This window comes from Entelurus aequoreus, linkage group LG26, assembly GCF_033978785.1.
Source record: "Entelurus aequoreus isolate RoL-2023_Sb linkage group LG26, RoL_Eaeq_v1.1, whole genome shotgun sequence".
Lineage (NCBI taxonomy): Eukaryota > Metazoa > Chordata > Actinopteri > Syngnathiformes > Syngnathidae > Entelurus > Entelurus aequoreus.
In genome coordinates, this window is record NC_084756.1 from 22,584,927 (window position 1) to 22,602,426 (window position 17,500).

Consider the following 17,500-nt stretch of genomic DNA (forward strand, 5'->3'; position numbering starts at 1 on the left):
GAGGATCTTTGACTAGTGTTTTCGCAGTGGCACCTTACAAACAGATGTGTTGTCATATAAAGGATATAGTGCTAATTGTATTTACAGTAGGCATTTGATAATAGCAGCATACTCTTGTCAGGTCCGGGGTTTTTGCAGTTGGTCTCTAAAAACAGCAGTGGTGCTGTCATATAGAGCAGTGGTCCCCAACCTTTTTGTAGCTGGGGACCGGTCAACGCTTGAAAATTTGTCCCACGGACTGTATCCCTGCAGACTGTATTGATCTATATTGATATATAATGTATATATTGTGTTTTTAATGTTGATTTAATAAAAATAAAAAAAATTTAAAAAATTAATTAATTTTTTTTTCAACTAAATTTCTTGCGCGGCCCGGTACCAATCGGTCCGGGCCGCGGCCCGGTGGTTGGGGACCACTGATATAGAGGATCTTTTACAAGCATATGTTTTTTTGCAGTAGGTCTTTGAAATGTAGAAGGTTTTGGAGCAACATATGTTGCCATCCAAGCAACGTCTTTTTCATGGACGCCCCTGCTTATTTCAGCAAGACAATGCCAAGCCACGTGTTACAACAGCGTGGCTTCATAGTAAAAGAGTGCGGGTACTAGACTGGCCTGCCTGTAGTCCAGACCTGTCTCCCATTGAAAATGTGTGGCGCATTATGAAGCCTAAAATACCACAACGGACTGTTGAACAACTTAAGCTGTACATCAAGCAAGAATGGGAAAGAATTCCACCTGAAAAGCTTCAAAAATGTGTCTCCTCAGTTCCCAAACGTTTACTGAGTGTTGTTAAAAGGAAAGGCCATGTAACACAGTGGTAAAAGCACCCCTGTGCCAACTTTTTTGCAATGTGTTGCTGCCATTAAATTCTAAGTTAATGATTATTTGCAACAAAAAAAATTAGTTTCTCAGTTCGAACATTAAATATCGTGTCTTTGCAGTCTATTCAATTGAATATAAGTTGGACAAGATTTGCAAATCATTGTATTCTGTTTTTATTTACGATTTACACAACGTGCCAACTTCACTGGTTTTGGGTTTTGTATTAAGGACAGCTTTTTAATACAACTCCTCAGAAAAGTATGAGGGAAACATCCATCCATCCATCCATTTTCTACCGCTTGTCCCTTTCGGGGTCGCGGGGGGTGCTATCTCAGCTGCATTCGGGCGGAAGGCGGTGTACACCCTGGACAAGTCGCCACCTCATCACAGGCAGTCACGGGATTGAACTCATTACAAAGATAAATAACGACAACTATACCGGAGGATTAGTGGTATATTCTTAAGAAAAAAAGTTTCATTTTTTCTTGTGAAATACTGATTAAAAAAGGTGAAATCATGCAAAGACTATTAAATCCATGACTGTGCTGATGTCTTCTCCTTTGCAGTAACTATCGACTCCATCCATGAGGTGCGTGAGGGCAAAAAGTCGGAGGTGTTCAGGAGGTACGCAGACAACCGCTTTGACCCCAACTGCTGCTTCAGCATTTATTACGGCGAGCGCGTCAAGTCCCTGGACTTGGTGAGCACCAAGGCCGACGAGGCGCGGACCTGGATCTCCGGCTTGAAGTACCTCATGGCCGGCATCAGCGACGAGGACAGCCTGGCTCGCAGGCAGCGCACCAGAGATCAATATCCTTTACTAGTTTCATTCAGGGGTACTTTGGAAACCAAAATGATAAAACTTGCATTGCTCAAGAAAGGTTCTCGTCATGGTTCCTCAACCGCAGCTTTACGTGGTTACAGCAGACTTTCTCCGAGGCGGACAAAAACGGTAACGGCACCTTAAGTATCGGGGAAGTCCACCAGCTGCTCCACAAGCTCAACGTCAATCTACCCAGGCAGAAAGTCCGTCAGATGTTCCAAGTAAGACCGCCGTCAGAAACCATCATCTCAAACAGCCGGCTCGGACCACCTGTGTCGCCGTCTTTGCAGGAGGCGGACACGGACGAGAACCAGGGTTCTTTGGGGTTTGAGGAATTCTGCTCCTTCTACAAGATGATCTCTACGCGCAGAGACCTCTACCTGATCCTGATCTCCTACAGTAACCAGAAAGAAGTCATGGACCTGCAGGACCTGGCTCGCTTCTTGGAGAATGAGCAGAAGGTACAACCAATGATGGTCCACCTGGCAATTTTCCACCGAGTATCCGAGGCGTGACACGGTCCTGTGTGAAAGGGGACGCCGTAATGCTGGGGTGTGGAGTTTCTACACCTGGGTCACAGTTGTGTTGAAAGCCAAGCCCCTTTCACACAAAGATCCTGCAAAATGTCAACATCGGAAGCTCCTTTCACACTGCTTAGAAAAGCTGGGAATCCTTTATCTTTCTCCCACGTCGTTAGGAAAGCACCGACCTTTTCCCGGCCGAGTCATACCAAAGACTATAAAAATGGGACCCATGCTTGACACTCAGCATCAAGGTTGGAATTGGGGGTTAAATCACCAAAAATGATTCCCGGGCGCAGCACCGCTGCTGCCCACTGCTCCCCTCACCTCCCAGGGGGTGATCAAGGGGATGGGTCAAATGCAGAGGACAAATTTCACCACACCTAGTGTGTGTGTGTGACTATCATTGGTACTTTAACTTTAACTTTGCGTCTGCATATATGGTTTGAGAGGTGGAACAGACAACGACTGTGAGAAAGGGGATCCCGTAAACCAGGACAGGGATTCAGACATCTCTTGCCTGATTCAGGAGATGATGTCAACCAGGCAATTTACCACCTTCTGGGCTAGTATCCGAGTCGTAACATTGCCTGTATAAAAGACAATCTCATAAATGCGGGACAGGGGTGTGAAGTTTCACATTTCTCCTGCCCTGTTGTGTTAAAAGCCATTGTCGCTGTGTGACAAGTATCTTCATCAAAGACAGGGGCAGATTGCAACATCTCTTTGTGGCTGGATTGTTTGTGTGAAAGGCACATGTTGTATCCGCTGTTAGAAATCTCACACAGAGCTGTCGCAAAATTGGCATGTCCAAAAACCTAACAGTACTTTTTCCTGAGCCTTTTACACAGAACCTAGCAAAGGCGGGCTATTGTAAATGTAACTACACTGTTACAACTCAAGCCTCTTTCACACAGACGTCACAAAACTGCAGCAACGGTTGATTTAGCATGTATTTGCCTGTGCCTTTTACACAGAACCTAGCAAAGGCGGGCTATTGTAAATGTAACTACACTGTTACAACTCAAGCCTCTTTCACACAGACGTCACAAAACTGCAGCAACGGTTGATTTCCTGTTCCTTTTACACAGAACCCGGGGAAAGCAAGCTATTGTCGCAACTGTGCGTGCTTTCACACAACAACACGGCTTTTAGCAATTGTATAGTTAGATGCGCTACACAGCTGCGCGTAGTTCTGTGTAGAAGGGACTGGGGGATAAATGCAATCTAATGTTACAACTCAAGCCTCTTTTACACAGACAGACGCCACTAAATTGCAGCAACAGAAGGCATTTACTTTTGTATTTGCCTTTGCCTTTTACACAGAACCCAGCAAAGGCAGGCTATTGCTGCAACTGTGTGCGCTTTCACACAGCAACACGGCTTACAACGTGTATAATAAGATGCGTTACACAACTGGGCGTAGTTCTCTTACGACTTTTACAACTTAAGCCTCTTTCACGCCCAAAAAATTCTGCAACCGTTGATCCAGAATTTTTTGGCCTTTGCCTTTTACACAGAAGCCAGCGAAAGCAGGCTATTGCCGCGACTGTGTGCGCTTTCACACAGCAACACGGCTTATAACAATTGTATCGTTAGATGCACTACAGAACTGGGCATAGTTTTGTGTAAAAGGGACGGGGAGATAAATGCAAGTCTATGGTTACAACTCGAGCCTCTTTCACACAGACAGACACATAATTTTCAGCAATAGTAAAGCTAGCATTTACGTTTCCCTGTGCCTTTTACACAGAACCCAGAAAAGGAGGGCTATTGTCGCTTTCACACAGCAACGAGGCTTACAGCTTACAGTATAATTGAATGCGTTACACAGCTGAGTATAGTTGTTACGACCTCTTTCACACAGATGCCACAAAATTGTCACGACAGTAGATCCGGCAATCATTTGCCTGAGCCTTTTACACAGAACTGAAGCCGGTGCACTTTTTACACAGCGACAATTCTGGTATATAAAATACTTGCTAGAGAACAGCGATTGCTTTCAAGACGGCAGGAGCCATCAAATTACTGCATTGTGTTTCCGCTTTGATCAAAGGCACAACATTATGTGTGAAAGGAGCTTCTTATGCAGAAATTTGGCAAGATGTGTGAAATGAGCATCAGGTGTTTAACTTTACACACCAGTTCTAGCATTACAGAACTTCCCACCCCTGTTTCGGCTCAGTTTCTACCTCTGATGGTGGAAAATTGCCGGATCCCCAATTAAACATAGAAAAAAGGTGGAAAATTTCAGCCCTTACAAAAAAAGAAGCCCCCTTGTGTAGGAGTGTGGTCTCTGTGTGAAAGAGACTATCGTGTCCCTCACTTTAACCCCATTGAGCATGAGCGAGAAGTACGGAGGCCCAAAAGAGTCAAAAGTTCCTGTTTGTGTTGGCAGATGCGAGGTCTGGCCAGGGAGCACCTGGTTGACATAGTGGCCAAGTTTGAGCCGTGTCCTGAGAACCTGCAGCGTATGGTCCTGGGAATAGACGGTACGAGCCAACGCATGATAGTGTTGATGATACTTGATGGACAAAACTCAAAAGCAGTGAAGTTGGCACGTTGTGTAAATGGTAAATAAAAACAAAATACAATGATTTGCAAATCCTTTTCAACTTATATTCAATTGAATAGACTGCAAAGACAAGATATTTAACGTTCGAACTGGAAAAACATGATTTTTTGCAAATATTAGCTCATTTGGAATTTGATGCCTGCAACATGTTTCAAAAAAGCTGGCACAAGTGGCAAAAAAGACTGAGAAAGTTGAGGAATGCTCATCAAACACTTATTTGGAACATCCCACAGGGTCACCACTTTGTGAACAAATGCATGAGCAAATTGTCGAACAGTTTAAGAACAACATTTCTCAACCAGCTATTGCAAGGAATTTAGGGATTTCACCATCTACAGTTCGTAATATCATCAAAAGGTTCAGAGAATCTAGAGAAATCACTTGCTCCAAGGCTAATCACTTGGATCCCTCAGGCGGTACTGCATCAAATACTGACATCAGTGTGTAAAGGATATCACCACATGGGCTCGGGAACACTTCAGAAAACCACTGTCAGTAACTACAGTTTGTCGCTACATCTGTAAGTGCAAGTTAAAACTCTACTATGCAAAGCAAAAGCCATTTATCAACAACACCCAGAAACGCCGCCGACTTCGCTGGGCCCGGGCTCATCTAAGATGGACTGATGCAAAGTGGAAAAGTGTTCTGTGGTCTGACGAGTCCACGTTTCAAATTGTTTTTGGGAAACTGTGGACGTCGTGTCCTCCGGACCAAAGAGGACAAGAACCATCCGGATTGTTCTAGGGGCAAAGTTCAAAAGACAGCATCTGTGATGGTATGGGGGTGTATTATTATTATTATTATTATTATTATTATTATTATTATTATTTAATTTTTTTAATTTTTTTATTCTGCAATTTTTTTTAGACTTTTTATTCGACCCCTTTTACCGTATTGCATTTGCATTATCTTGTTTAGCACACTCATTGTTTATGTTTTCTTTGTTTGTTTTTTTTTTGTTTGTTTTGCTTAGTTGTTTTTTTTTGTTGTTGTTGGGTTTTTTTTGTTTGTTTTTTGTTTGCTCCATGCTTTTTTAACCTGTAAAGCACTTTGGTGCAATCTAAAAAGTTGTTGAAAATGTGCTATATAAATAAAGTTGACTTGACTTGACTTGACTATTAGTGCCCAAGGCATGGGTAACTTACACATCTGTGAAGGCACCATTAATGCTGAAAGGTACATACAGTACAGGTTTTGGAGCAACATATGTTGCCATCCAAGCAACCCTATCATGGACGCCCCTGCTTATTTAAGCTTGTTACAACAGCGTGGCTTCATAGTAAAAGAGTGCGGGTACTAGACTGGCCTGCCTGTAGTCCAGACTTGTCTCCCATTGAAAATGTGTGGCGCATTATGAAGCCTAAAATACCACAACGGAGACCCCGGACTGTTGAACAACTTAAGCTGCACATCAAGCAAGAATGGGAAATAATTCCACCTGCAAAGCTTCAAAAATTGGTCTCCTCAGTTCCCAAACGTTTACTGAGTGTTGTTAAAAGGAAAGGCCATGTAACGCAGTGGTAAAAATGCTCCTGTGCCAACTTTTTTGCAATGTGTTGTTGCCATTAAATTCTAAGTTAATGATTATTTGCAAAAAAACATTACGTTTCTCAGTACGAACATTAAATATCTTGTCTTTGCAGTCTATTCAATTGTATTCTTTTTTTCATTTACGAATTACACAACGTGCCAACTTCACTGGTTTTGGGTTTTGTATGATACATATTTGACACATGATATCTAAGCACCCCTTCTGTCAGGTTTCACCAACTACATGCGAAGCCCCGGCGGGGACATCTTCAACCCGGAGCACCACCTGGCGAACCAGGACATGACGCAGCCTCTGTGCAACTACTTCATCGCCACGTCACACAACACCTACCTGACAGGTGACCAGCTGCTGTCCCAGTCCAGCGTGGAGATGTACGCTTACGTCCTGCAGGCCGGATGCCGCTGCGTGGAAGGTGAGCATCCGGGACACGCGCCGGGTAACCTCGCAGCGCTCAGCTCGAATCTCCTTCTGCAGTGGACTGCTGGGATGGACCGGACGGGGAGCCCATCATCCACCACGGGTACACCTTGACGTCCAAAATACTCTTCAAAGAAGTCATTGAAACCATCAACAAATACGCCTTCGCTAAATCACAGTATGTCAGCTGATTAGTTCGCAGGAAACAATGTGTCAGTGGCAACCATGGTGCACCCCGACCTTGCAGGTACCCGGTGATTCTGTCCATAGAGAACCACTGCACGGTGCCGCAGCAGAAAAGGATGGCCGAGTGTCTCAGAGAGGTGCTGCAGGACAAGCTGGACGTGTCCAACGTCAACATTCAGGAATGCAAGAAGCTGCCCAGCCCTGAAATCCTGAAGGGTAAAATACTGGTCAAGGTGAGGCTGCAAATACTGCAAACTAGTAACTTCTTTTCTCGGCTCAAAACAAATGCCGAAGGTTTTTAAATGTCAGACTTTTTCTGTAAGAAGATCAATAACAAGGAGACGATCAACAAAAGATCATAGCACTTACCTACTGCTCAATCATGTTGCTCCAATACACCATTGTTCTGCGTATGGTATCTGCCTTCATCTTTGTATGGTATCTGCTGTATTATTGTACAGTATCTGCTGTATCTGTGTATGGTATCTGCTTGTATCTTGTATGGTATCTGCTGTATCTTTGCATGATATCTGCTGGTAACATTGCACGATATCTGCAGTATCTTTGTAGGGTATCTGCCGGTCTCCTTGTATAGTATATTCTGTGTCATTGTACGGTATCTGTTGTGTCTTTGTACATCTCGGCTGGTATCTTTATATGGTATCTGTGCTCTCTTTAAAGTATATGGTATCTGCTGGTATTTTTGTATGGTATCCACTAATATCTTTGTATGGTATCTACTGGTACATTTGTATGGTATCTGCTGGTATATTTGTATGGTGTCCACTAATATCTTTGTATGGTATCTGCTGGTATATTTGTATGGTATCCTTTAATATCTTTGTATGGTAACTGCTGGTATATTTGTATTGTATCTGCTGGTATATTTGTATGGTATCCACTAATATCTTTGTATGGTATCCACTAATATCTTTGTATGGTATCTGCTGGTATATTTGTACGGTATCCACTAATATCTTTGTATTGTATCTGCTGGTATATTTGTATTGTATCTGCTGGTATATTTGTATGGTATCCACTAATATCTTTGTATGGTATCTGCTGGTATATTTGTATGGTATCCACTAATATCTTTGTATGGTATCTGCTGGTATATTTGTATGGTATCTTTTAATATATTTGTATGGTATCTGCTGGTATATTTGTATGGTATCTATTAATATCTTTGTATGGTATCCACTAATATCTTTGTATGGTATCTACTGGTATATTTGTATGATATCCACTAATATCTTTGTATGGTATCTGCTAGTATATTTGTACGGTATCCCCTAATATCTTTGTATTGTATCTGCTGGTATATTTGTATGGTATCCACTAATATCTTTGTATGGTATCTGCTGGTATATTTGTATGGTATTTATTAATATCTTTGTATGGTATCTGCTGGTATATTTGTATGGTATCCACTAATATCTTTGTATGGTATCTGCTGGTATATTTGTATGGTATCTATCAATATATTTGTATGGTATCTGCTGGTATATTTGCATGGTATCCACTAATATCTTTGTATGGTGTCTGCTGGTATATTTGTATGGTATCAGCTAGTACATTTATATTGTATCTGCTGTATCTTTGTATGGTATTAGCTGGTATTTTTAATCGTATAGTATTGGCTGGTATCATTGCACAATCTCTGCGGTAGGGTATCTGCCGGTATCCTTGTATGGTATCTGCTGTATCTTTTTACGGTATCTGCTGTGTCTTTGTACGTATCGGCTGGTATCTTAATATGGTATCTGCGCTCTCTTTAAAGTACATGGTATCTACTAGTATCTTTTTATGGTATATATTAATATATTTGTATGGTATCTACTGGTATATTTGTATGGTATCCACTAATATATTTGTATGGTATCTGCTGGTATATGTGTATGGTATCAGCTAGTATATTTATATTGTATCCGCTGTATCGTTGTACGCTATATTATGGTATCTGTGTATGGTATCTGCTGGTATATTTGTATGGAATTGCTGGTATACAGTGTTTGTATGCTATCTTATGGTATCGTTATTAGGTAGCTACTGCTATAATAGGGTGCAACCTCCTGCAAAAGATTGTTAGTCAAATAAGCTGTAAATATACTATATATATATATCACTCTGCTCTTGTTGACCTACTGTTCTGCCTAAAACAGAGTCAAAAGATCCTCAAGGCATAAAGTACACTGTAAAGAAAATCTGCACAATTTACGGTAAAATACTGGCAGCTGTGGTTACCATGAATTCATTGTAAAATAAATAAGGGCCAATTTTAGTGTTGCCGATCAGCCTATCCCCAGGTGTATGTCTTTGGATGTGGGATGGAGGCCGGAGTATACGGAGAGAACCCACGCAGTCACAGGGAGAACATGCAAACTCTACACAGAAAAACCCAGAGCTCGGGAATCGAAGCCAGGATCTTCTCACTGTGAGGCGCGAGCACTAACCACTGCGTCACCGTATTTAGTATCTGCAAAATGCCTGTGTTTTTGAGACATGTGGGCGGTACATGAGGATTTTAACTTGAAAGGATTTGTACAACCTTTCACTGGACAACTCACAACACTGCATACAGCGTGATTCATTCCGATGCAGTTGACAGTGAAGCACATAGACATAACCCCTCAATTTCTGAAATGACAATAATACGAGAAAACATGTTAGCCAAAAACGAGGCTAATGCTTTAACACAAACCCCTAAAACAAGTAAGTTATGCTGTAAATTTAAACGTACAAACTGCAAAATCTTTCATTTAAACAGAATAATGCCGTCAATTTTAGAGTACTTGGATGCTTATGACATTACAGTATTTGCAAATGCATTGTACACATTTTTCATTATTTTCACAGTAAAGTCATATGTTTTCGACGTATTATAACCATTGTCGTTTAGGTTATCTACTGTTTCTTGGTGTGCAGGAATCTACAGCATTTACAAAACCCCAATCCAGTGAAGTTGGCGCGTTGTGTAATTTTTAAATAAAAACAGAATACAATGATTTCCAAATCCTTTTCAACATATATTCAATTGAATAAACAGCAAAGACAAGATATTTAATGCTCGAACTGAGAAACGTAATTTTTTTTGGCTAATAATCATTAACTTAGAATTTAATGGCAGCAATACATTGCAAAAAAGTTGGCACAGGGGTATTTTTACCACTGTGTTCCTTTTAACAACACTCAGTAAACGTTTGGGAACTGAGGACACCAATTTTTGAAGCTTTTCAGGTGGAATTCTTTTTTAAGTTGTTCAACAGTCCGAGGTCTCAGTTGTGGTATTTTAGGCTTCATAATGCGCCACACATTTTCAATGGGAGACAGGTCTGGACTACAGGCAGGCCAGTCTAGTACCCGCACTCTTTTACTACGAAGCCACGCTGTTGTAACACGTGGCTTGGCATCGTCTTGCTGAAATAAGCAGGGGCGTCCATGATAACGTTGCTTGGATGGCAACATATTTTGCTCCAAAATCTTCTACATTTCAAAGACCTACTGCAAAAAAACAAATGTTAGTCAAAGATCCTCTATTTAACAGCACCACTGCTGTTTTTAGAGACCAACTGCAAAAACCCCGGACCTGACAAGAGTATGCTGCTATTATCAAATGCCTACTGTAAATACAATCAGCACTACATCCTTTATATGACAACAATAGTCAAAGATCCTCTCTATGACAGGAGTGGCACGTGTACATGGCAGCTACTGCTGGTTATTGTGTTCCAGGGAAAGAAGCTTCCCGTAACCCTAGACTCCGACGCTGAGGAAGGAGACGTGTCTGACGAAGACACCGGGGACGACGAAGACGAAGACGAGGAGGAAGACAATGACACACAAGCAAGTTCATGAGCGAGACGAAGCAATTAAACACAGCCGTGTGTTCATCACATGACTCTTTTCAGGAGGAGGACGGCGGTCTTGCTGCTCATCGACCAAAGAAGAGACGATTCGGCAGGTCGATCATGAGGAGCTTCAAACGCAAGGTGCTCCCTGTAGGAAAAAGGATCTGTGCAGGTTTTAAAACCTAAGTTGTGCTATTGTTGTTGTTATAGAGGAAAAAGAGAATGAGAGTGAGGAGTAAAGGGAGGTCTGATGGAGAGTCGGACTACAGCAGCAGCAGCAGAGACAGGACGCAGATCGTTTATCACCCCAAGTAAGCTAAGTAAAGTAAAGATTTGTCAAAACATGCTCCCCTGCTGTGTTATGTTTCTCACTGATACTCTCGCTGTTATTAAGCCTCCCAAAATTTGACCTTTTAAGTCGAAATTTCTTGCAAAGCTCAATGCATGCTAGAAAACCCACTGTAATGTAGTCATGTCCCAATACCAATATTTTGGTACCGGTACCAAAATGTATTTTGATACTTTTCGGTACGTTTCTAAATAAAGGGCACCACAAAAAATGGCATTATTGGCTTTATTTTAACAAAAAAATCTTAGGGTACATTAAACATATGTTTCTTATTGCAAGTTTGTCCTTAAATAAAATAGAGAACATACAAGACAATTTGTCTTTTAGTAGTAAGTAAACAAACAAAGGCTCCTAATTTAGTCTGCTGACGTATGCAGTAACATATTGTGTCATTTTCCCTTCTATTATTTTGTCAACATTATTAAGTGGTAGAAAATTGATTAATTAATCTACTATTTCATTTACTGTAAATATCTGGTTATTTTCTCTTTTGAAATGTTCTATCTACACTTCTGTTGTAATAATCATTTATTATTCTGTTGTTTAATACTTTACATTAGTTTTAGATGATACCACAAATTTAGGTATCACTCCAATACCTATAGTTACAGGATCATACATTGGTCATATTCAAAGTCCTCATGTGTCCAGGCCAGGGACATATTTCCTGAGTTTATAAACATAATACAAATGTTTAAAAAACGAAAATAGATTTTGTGATGCTAAAAAATATCGATGTAATCATAGTAGTATCGACTAGATACGCTACTGTACTTGGTATCATTACAGTGGATGTTAGGTGTAGATTCACCTATGGCATTTGTGTACATTCAGGAACTACGGTGAGCTACGGTGTGTAGTGAAGCATGTTTAGCTATTCCTCGTCCTGCAGGGATGATACTTGTAAGAAACGTACTTTATTTGTCGCCATGGAGGCGAGGATCAGTGATTGCCGACTGCAGGTGGACTTAGCCGCTAGCTAGCTAGCTTGGTAGCTTAAAACACCTCTTCCTGAGGATGTTTCAGTGTTATAACTTCACCTTTATCGCTAGTTTTTCAGCCAAAATGGGGGGAGGGGGGTACTTTTTAGAGGCAGTATAGTACCGGATATGATTCATTAGTATCGTGGTACTATACCAATACCGGTATACCATACAACCCTACTGTAATGTTTGCGTTTTTAGATGAAACAGTACATTTGTTAAACCGTTTAAAGGGACCAACTAGCGCGTGTGTGTAAAATCTGAGCAAAATTGGTAAACAAAAACAAAACATGGCTAAGTCAATGGTTATAACACCTACTTGTATCAATTGTATGCTGGCATTTATGACAAAAGCATTTTTGAAAACAACGGATAAGGGGTGCTACAAATTTAAAAAAAAAAAAAAAAAGCCTCTTTGGAACGTTTGCATGTAGAAACGTTAAACTTTGTCAAAACATGCATCGCTATTGCATTAACTGTGCTATTACTTTTATAAGCAATCGTCCTTTAGTTGGCTCTGGTATAAAGCCATGAAGTTATTACATTTGCCAGGGAATTAATTTAGTTTAGTTATAGTTTTTACCCAATCAACACCAAACTTGCCACGATTTTGCTTAAACTAACATACGCAGTTTAAGCAAAATCGGTGGAAAAACATGGCTGCCACAGAACAAAACATAATTGGAAGATAGGAGACTTTAGAGTTCACATTGAATTAACATACAACAACATGTCCTACAGACCTTTTTGAACCCACTGATCTTTGTTTATGGTTCTGTCTGAAGGAAAAGGAAGACAATGAGGTTGTCCCGCCCTCTGTCCGACCTCGTCAAGTACACAAAATCCGTCCGAGTGCACGACATAGAAACACAAGGTACCCATCAGTTATCTTACTTCCCTGTCAGATCTTGGAATGGGAAAGTTCACAGCGTCCTTTTGTGTTTGCCAGCCTTTGCCAACAGTTGGCAGGTGTCGTCGCTTAACGAAACCGTCATGAACCAGATCCTGCAGCTGAAACCCGGTCCGCTGGTCCGCTTCAACCAGCGCCAACTCCTCAGAGTCTACCCGTCCAACTACAGGGTGGACTCCAGCAACTTCAACCCGCAGCCCTACTGGAATGCAGGATGTCACATGGGTATGACCTGATCATTAGGTACATCTCTGGAGATATGTCTATGGATGTTCTCAGTCATCCAGATCATTGTATTCTCAGGGCATTCAATCGATCGCAACTGGTTTGTCTTAGAAGACATTTCGCTTCTTATCCAAGTGGGCTTCATCAGTTCATGCTCATAGATTGGTTAGATTTAGTCTTAGACTTAGATTGGTTGGATCTGACTCAGGCTGAGGTTAGATTTGACCAGTCTAAGTCCAAAACTAGATCTGACCAATCTAAGTCTATGAGCATGAACTGATGAAGCCTACTCGGATGAGAGGCAAAACGGTTTCTAAGACAAACCAAACGGTCCAGTTGCGATCGATTGAATGCCCAGAGAAAAAAATGGCGAGATAGTCCTTGCTTGACCACCTGAATTTGTAAGTTTAGTTGTTGAAAAATGTACAGTAGATGTGTAAGCCTCTGCTGATGCCACCCAGTAGCATGTCCCTAATCGTCCAACTGTTACTCTAACAGCGTATGTATAAAAATATCGGCCTAGGGAAAAAGCATCAAATCTTGGCCTTGACTCTTCCATCCCCTTCCTCGCCGTGCTGCATCAAAGGCTCTGCAAAATAAAGATTTGCTCGCTCAGTTCGCAAACTTCACCGGCTCACGGGTAGTCAAAGAAGGCTCGAGTGATAGGTGAGAACTGAGACGAAGGGCAGGAGTTGATCGAGTTTCTAATATCCGTATGCGCTTTATGATGTAGTGGATTGTCCGAAGCTTAAGCAGGCAACAAAAGTAGTTTAGTACAACAAATTTATTTACCCATTATCAGAAGTGCAGGTTGAATTGAGTTGGCCGTGCAGACAAACCACAAGTTACTCCGGAGCAAACAAGACACACACAAGCCAAAATCACCCTCGAGTTCCGGTCTTCTGCCATTTTTTATATGTCTTTTGTGCGTCATCGTTCCTTATCGAGTGCGTCAATGTCTTTTATCTTTTCCCTATCTGTTCCATAACAACTCGAATCCTTTAGACAGTCAACACATTCTGTAGACAGGTTGGCACGACTTAACATTCACTTTTGTCCCACAACTGGTCCATTCAATGGCACAAAATACAAGAGAATTGAAAATGAGCGGACATTCTTAAAAGACAAGAAATATAGGTCAAAAGGTCAGAAATTCTACTACAATGACGAATAACTTGAGTACCCGACTCACCTTAGTGAATAATGGGAATAGAGTTTCACGTTACTATGACAAAAGCATGAACAACTTAGAATTTTTTACTGAGAGAATCTAAACATCAACAAAAAACACGAAGTAAAAGGTTATACAATTGTTTGAAGTAGATTCAGTCGAAAAAATATTTGATCCTAAATATTAGGCTCGATGCACCTTAGTGAATAATGGGGATCGAGTTTCATGTCACTAGGACAAAAGCATGAACAGTTCATAAATTCGATGAAGAGAAACTATATATTAAAAAAAACATGAAAAACGTATCAATTTATTCGAAGCGGATTCAGTCAAATAAGTATTTGATCCCCGAGCAAAACGTGACTTAATACTTTGGGGGTAAACCCTTGTTGCAATCACAGGCTTTGCGGAATGAACAATTTACGAGCTCATCCCACGAGTTTCACAGACTCATAAAAAACTCCATGGAGAGAAACTTAATATCAACAAAAAACATGAAGTAAAAGGTTATTAAGTCGATTCAGTCAGATACGTATTTGATTCCTAAGCAAAACTTGAGTCAGTACTTGGTGGAGAACCCTTGTTTGCATCACAGGCTCTGCAAAACAAACGATTTAGATCTGTGACGGATGACAGGGGTAGATACAGCACCGGATTTGTGAATGCGCTTAGTGACGTGTGACTTGAGTGTCCGATTCACCCAAGTGAATGACACATAACGGGTTTCACGTCACTATGGCCTCGTTTACAGCAAATCTGATTTTCTTGCCCTCAAGGGACTCAGATTGAATATTTTTTGCCTGTCTAAACGCTCCAAATCTGATCTTTTCAAATCAGATTCAGGCCACATCAGATCAGGCAGTAGTCAAAAACCGATTGAAATCTAATCTTTTCAAATGTGACTTCAGTCTAAACGGAAATGCGTCCTGAATGCGACTTTTACGTCATTTTTGGGCAAGCTACGTCATTCGTGTGCGCGGGGAAAGACGCAGCCCGCCAGCAGAAGTGTATACGTCATGACAACATCCAGTTTCGGTGAGCAAAGTATTTTTTGGCGGTCAAATTTTTGGTGCATCACTAGTCAATAGTGTGCAAATAGTAGGCTATTTGTAATACATAAATATATATTTTTGATTTTGAATTAATAGTGAGTGTTGAAGGACCGGAATTGACACTGTGGCTTATTTCCTTACATGTTATTAAGTTATTTACGTAAGTGAGTTGTAAAATAAAGCTAATGTAGATCCACACTGATGTCCATGTTGTCTCTACTTAACAGTCATAAAAAGATTAGAAGCCTCCCAAATATTACACTATATACATCCATTCATACATTATATTACTTTATTCTCACGTAAAAAAACAACAAATTTTTAAGATTTGCCGATGTTTATTTTATTTTGTAGTAGTAGTAGTAGCAACTTCGTTGTTCATTTACGGAATCCGGTCAACTTCCTTTGTTTTCACTTTATCGTCACTGCATGTGACGTCAAGGTCACATTGAGACCACATAGGGGCCTGTGAGCGTTTACACTGGAGTCTGATAAAGATCACATCTTATCTGCAGTGTAAACAGTCAGCTGGAAAAAATCTGATTTCGAAAAAATCCAATTTGGGCCTGCAGCGTACACAGAGTCACGCTTGAACGGTTCAGAAATTTTACGAAGAGAATCTAAAAATTAAAAAAAACATGAATTGAAAAGGGTATATCTTTGAAGTTGATTCAGGTAAATAAGTATTTGATCCCCAAGCGAAACATGACTCAGTGCTTGGTGACTAAACCCTTGTTGGCTAACAACGAGGTCAGATGTTTCTTGTAGGAGGGATGTTGATCCATTCCTCTTTACAGACACTCTACAAACATGAAAGGTTTCAAGGCTGTGGCTTGGTAACTTAAAGTTTGAGCACCCTCTAGAGTTTCCAGAGACTGTGTAGTTCATGGTCTGTTTATGTCTTTGTAATCATTTTTATTTTAGTGGCCATGAACTATCAAACGGAGGGCCGCATGCTTGAACTGAACCGTGCCAAGTTCTCAAGCAACGGAAACTGTGGCTACATTCTCAAGCCTAAAATCATGTGTAAAGGTACAGTATGCCAATGCCCATAATGCGATGGATAAGGTTGCATTTTAATGAGAATTTGTCCCTCACAGGTGCCTTTAATCCCGATTTGGAAGATCCACTTCCAGGGCAGAAGAAGATCCAGTTAGTGTTGAAGATAATCAGCGGTCAGCAGCTGCCCAAACCCAAAGACTCCATGTTTGGAGACAGAGGGGAGGTCTGTATAATGTATATATGTATAGGCTACATTTTTTATCATGAAGAAACTTTACTTTGACTTTCCTCACAACTTCCTTCCAGATCATTGATCCGTTCGTTGAGGTGGAGATCATCGGTCTACCAGTCGACTGTTCAAAGCAGCAAACCAGAGTGGTGGACGATAACGGTACATGTCAACAAATTAATGAGGTTTCAAAGTGACTGTATTGTAATGGCTTTTGTGGCACCCTCTGTGATGTCTTGCTTGATGGCCCATCTGGTTGAAATTTTACACACATTTGCTTGTCAGTCCAAAAAATGTGTGTACCAAATTTTGTGGTGATTCAGCCAAAACACCAAGTTAGAGAGTGTTTTGTAGAGCACATGAAGTTGTCAAGTCAATCCAATTTATGGAATTTATAACCACGATAGCACAGGCAACGCAGTAGGAGTGCATGGTTTGAGAAAGATTTACCTTTTTGTTTGAAGCGGTTCAAGAGTAGAAGCTACCATACACACATGTGACTGAATAGATTAACGAGGATAAAGTGGACGATTCAGGGCCTTTTGCTGGTCTTCCAGGTTTCAACCCCATGTGGGAGGAGACTCTGGTATTCAACATCCTAATGCCGAAGATCGCCCTGGTGCGCTTCCAAGTTTGGGATCACGACCCCATAGGACGGGATTTCATTGGCCAGAGGACGATAGCGTTTAGAAGCATGATGCCAGGTAAACCATTAGCTTCTCGATCATGCAATATATGAGCATGGGTTAAACCGGATTCAACCTGGTAGGTTATCGACACGTGTACTTGGAGGGGATGGCAGAGTCTTCAGTCTTTGTTCACATTTCAATCAT

The 17,500-nt window shown here is 41.0% G+C and overlaps 1 protein-coding gene across 4 annotated transcripts in view; it reads left to right on the top strand.

The window, feature by feature from the left end:
- Positions 1–17,500, top strand: part of plch2b (phospholipase C, eta 2b) — a 27,700-nt gene that overhangs the window by 8,692 nt on the left and 1,508 nt on the right. Inside the window, exons 3-19 of one of the 4 annotated variants that reach the window (XM_062037593.1) lie at positions 1,391–1,634; positions 1,739–1,868; positions 1,938–2,108; positions 4,567–4,660; positions 6,504–6,707; positions 6,770–6,890; positions 6,960–7,131; positions 10,631–10,741; positions 10,807–10,887; positions 10,957–11,057; positions 12,864–12,952; positions 13,028–13,213; positions 16,361–16,468; positions 16,537–16,661; positions 16,745–16,829; positions 17,225–17,371; positions 17,437–17,500. The exon at positions 17,437–17,500 is cut by the window's right edge and continues 10 nt beyond it. In XM_062037593.1, coding sequence (XP_061893577.1) covers positions 1,391–1,634; positions 1,739–1,868; positions 1,938–2,108; positions 4,567–4,660; positions 6,504–6,707; positions 6,770–6,890; positions 6,960–7,131; positions 10,631–10,741; positions 10,807–10,887; positions 10,957–11,057; positions 12,864–12,952; positions 13,028–13,213; positions 16,361–16,468; positions 16,537–16,661; positions 16,745–16,829; positions 17,225–17,371; positions 17,437–17,500 — 2,233 coding nt within the window. Of the gene's footprint in view, positions 1–1,390; positions 1,635–1,738; positions 2,109–4,566; positions 4,661–6,503; positions 6,708–6,769; positions 6,891–6,959; positions 7,132–10,630; positions 10,742–10,806; positions 10,888–10,956; positions 11,058–12,863; positions 13,214–16,360; positions 16,469–16,536; positions 16,662–16,744; positions 16,830–17,224; positions 17,372–17,436 lie in introns of all 4 variants that reach the window. The other 3 variants (XM_062037592.1, XM_062037591.1, XM_062037590.1) reach the window with 3 other exon arrangements.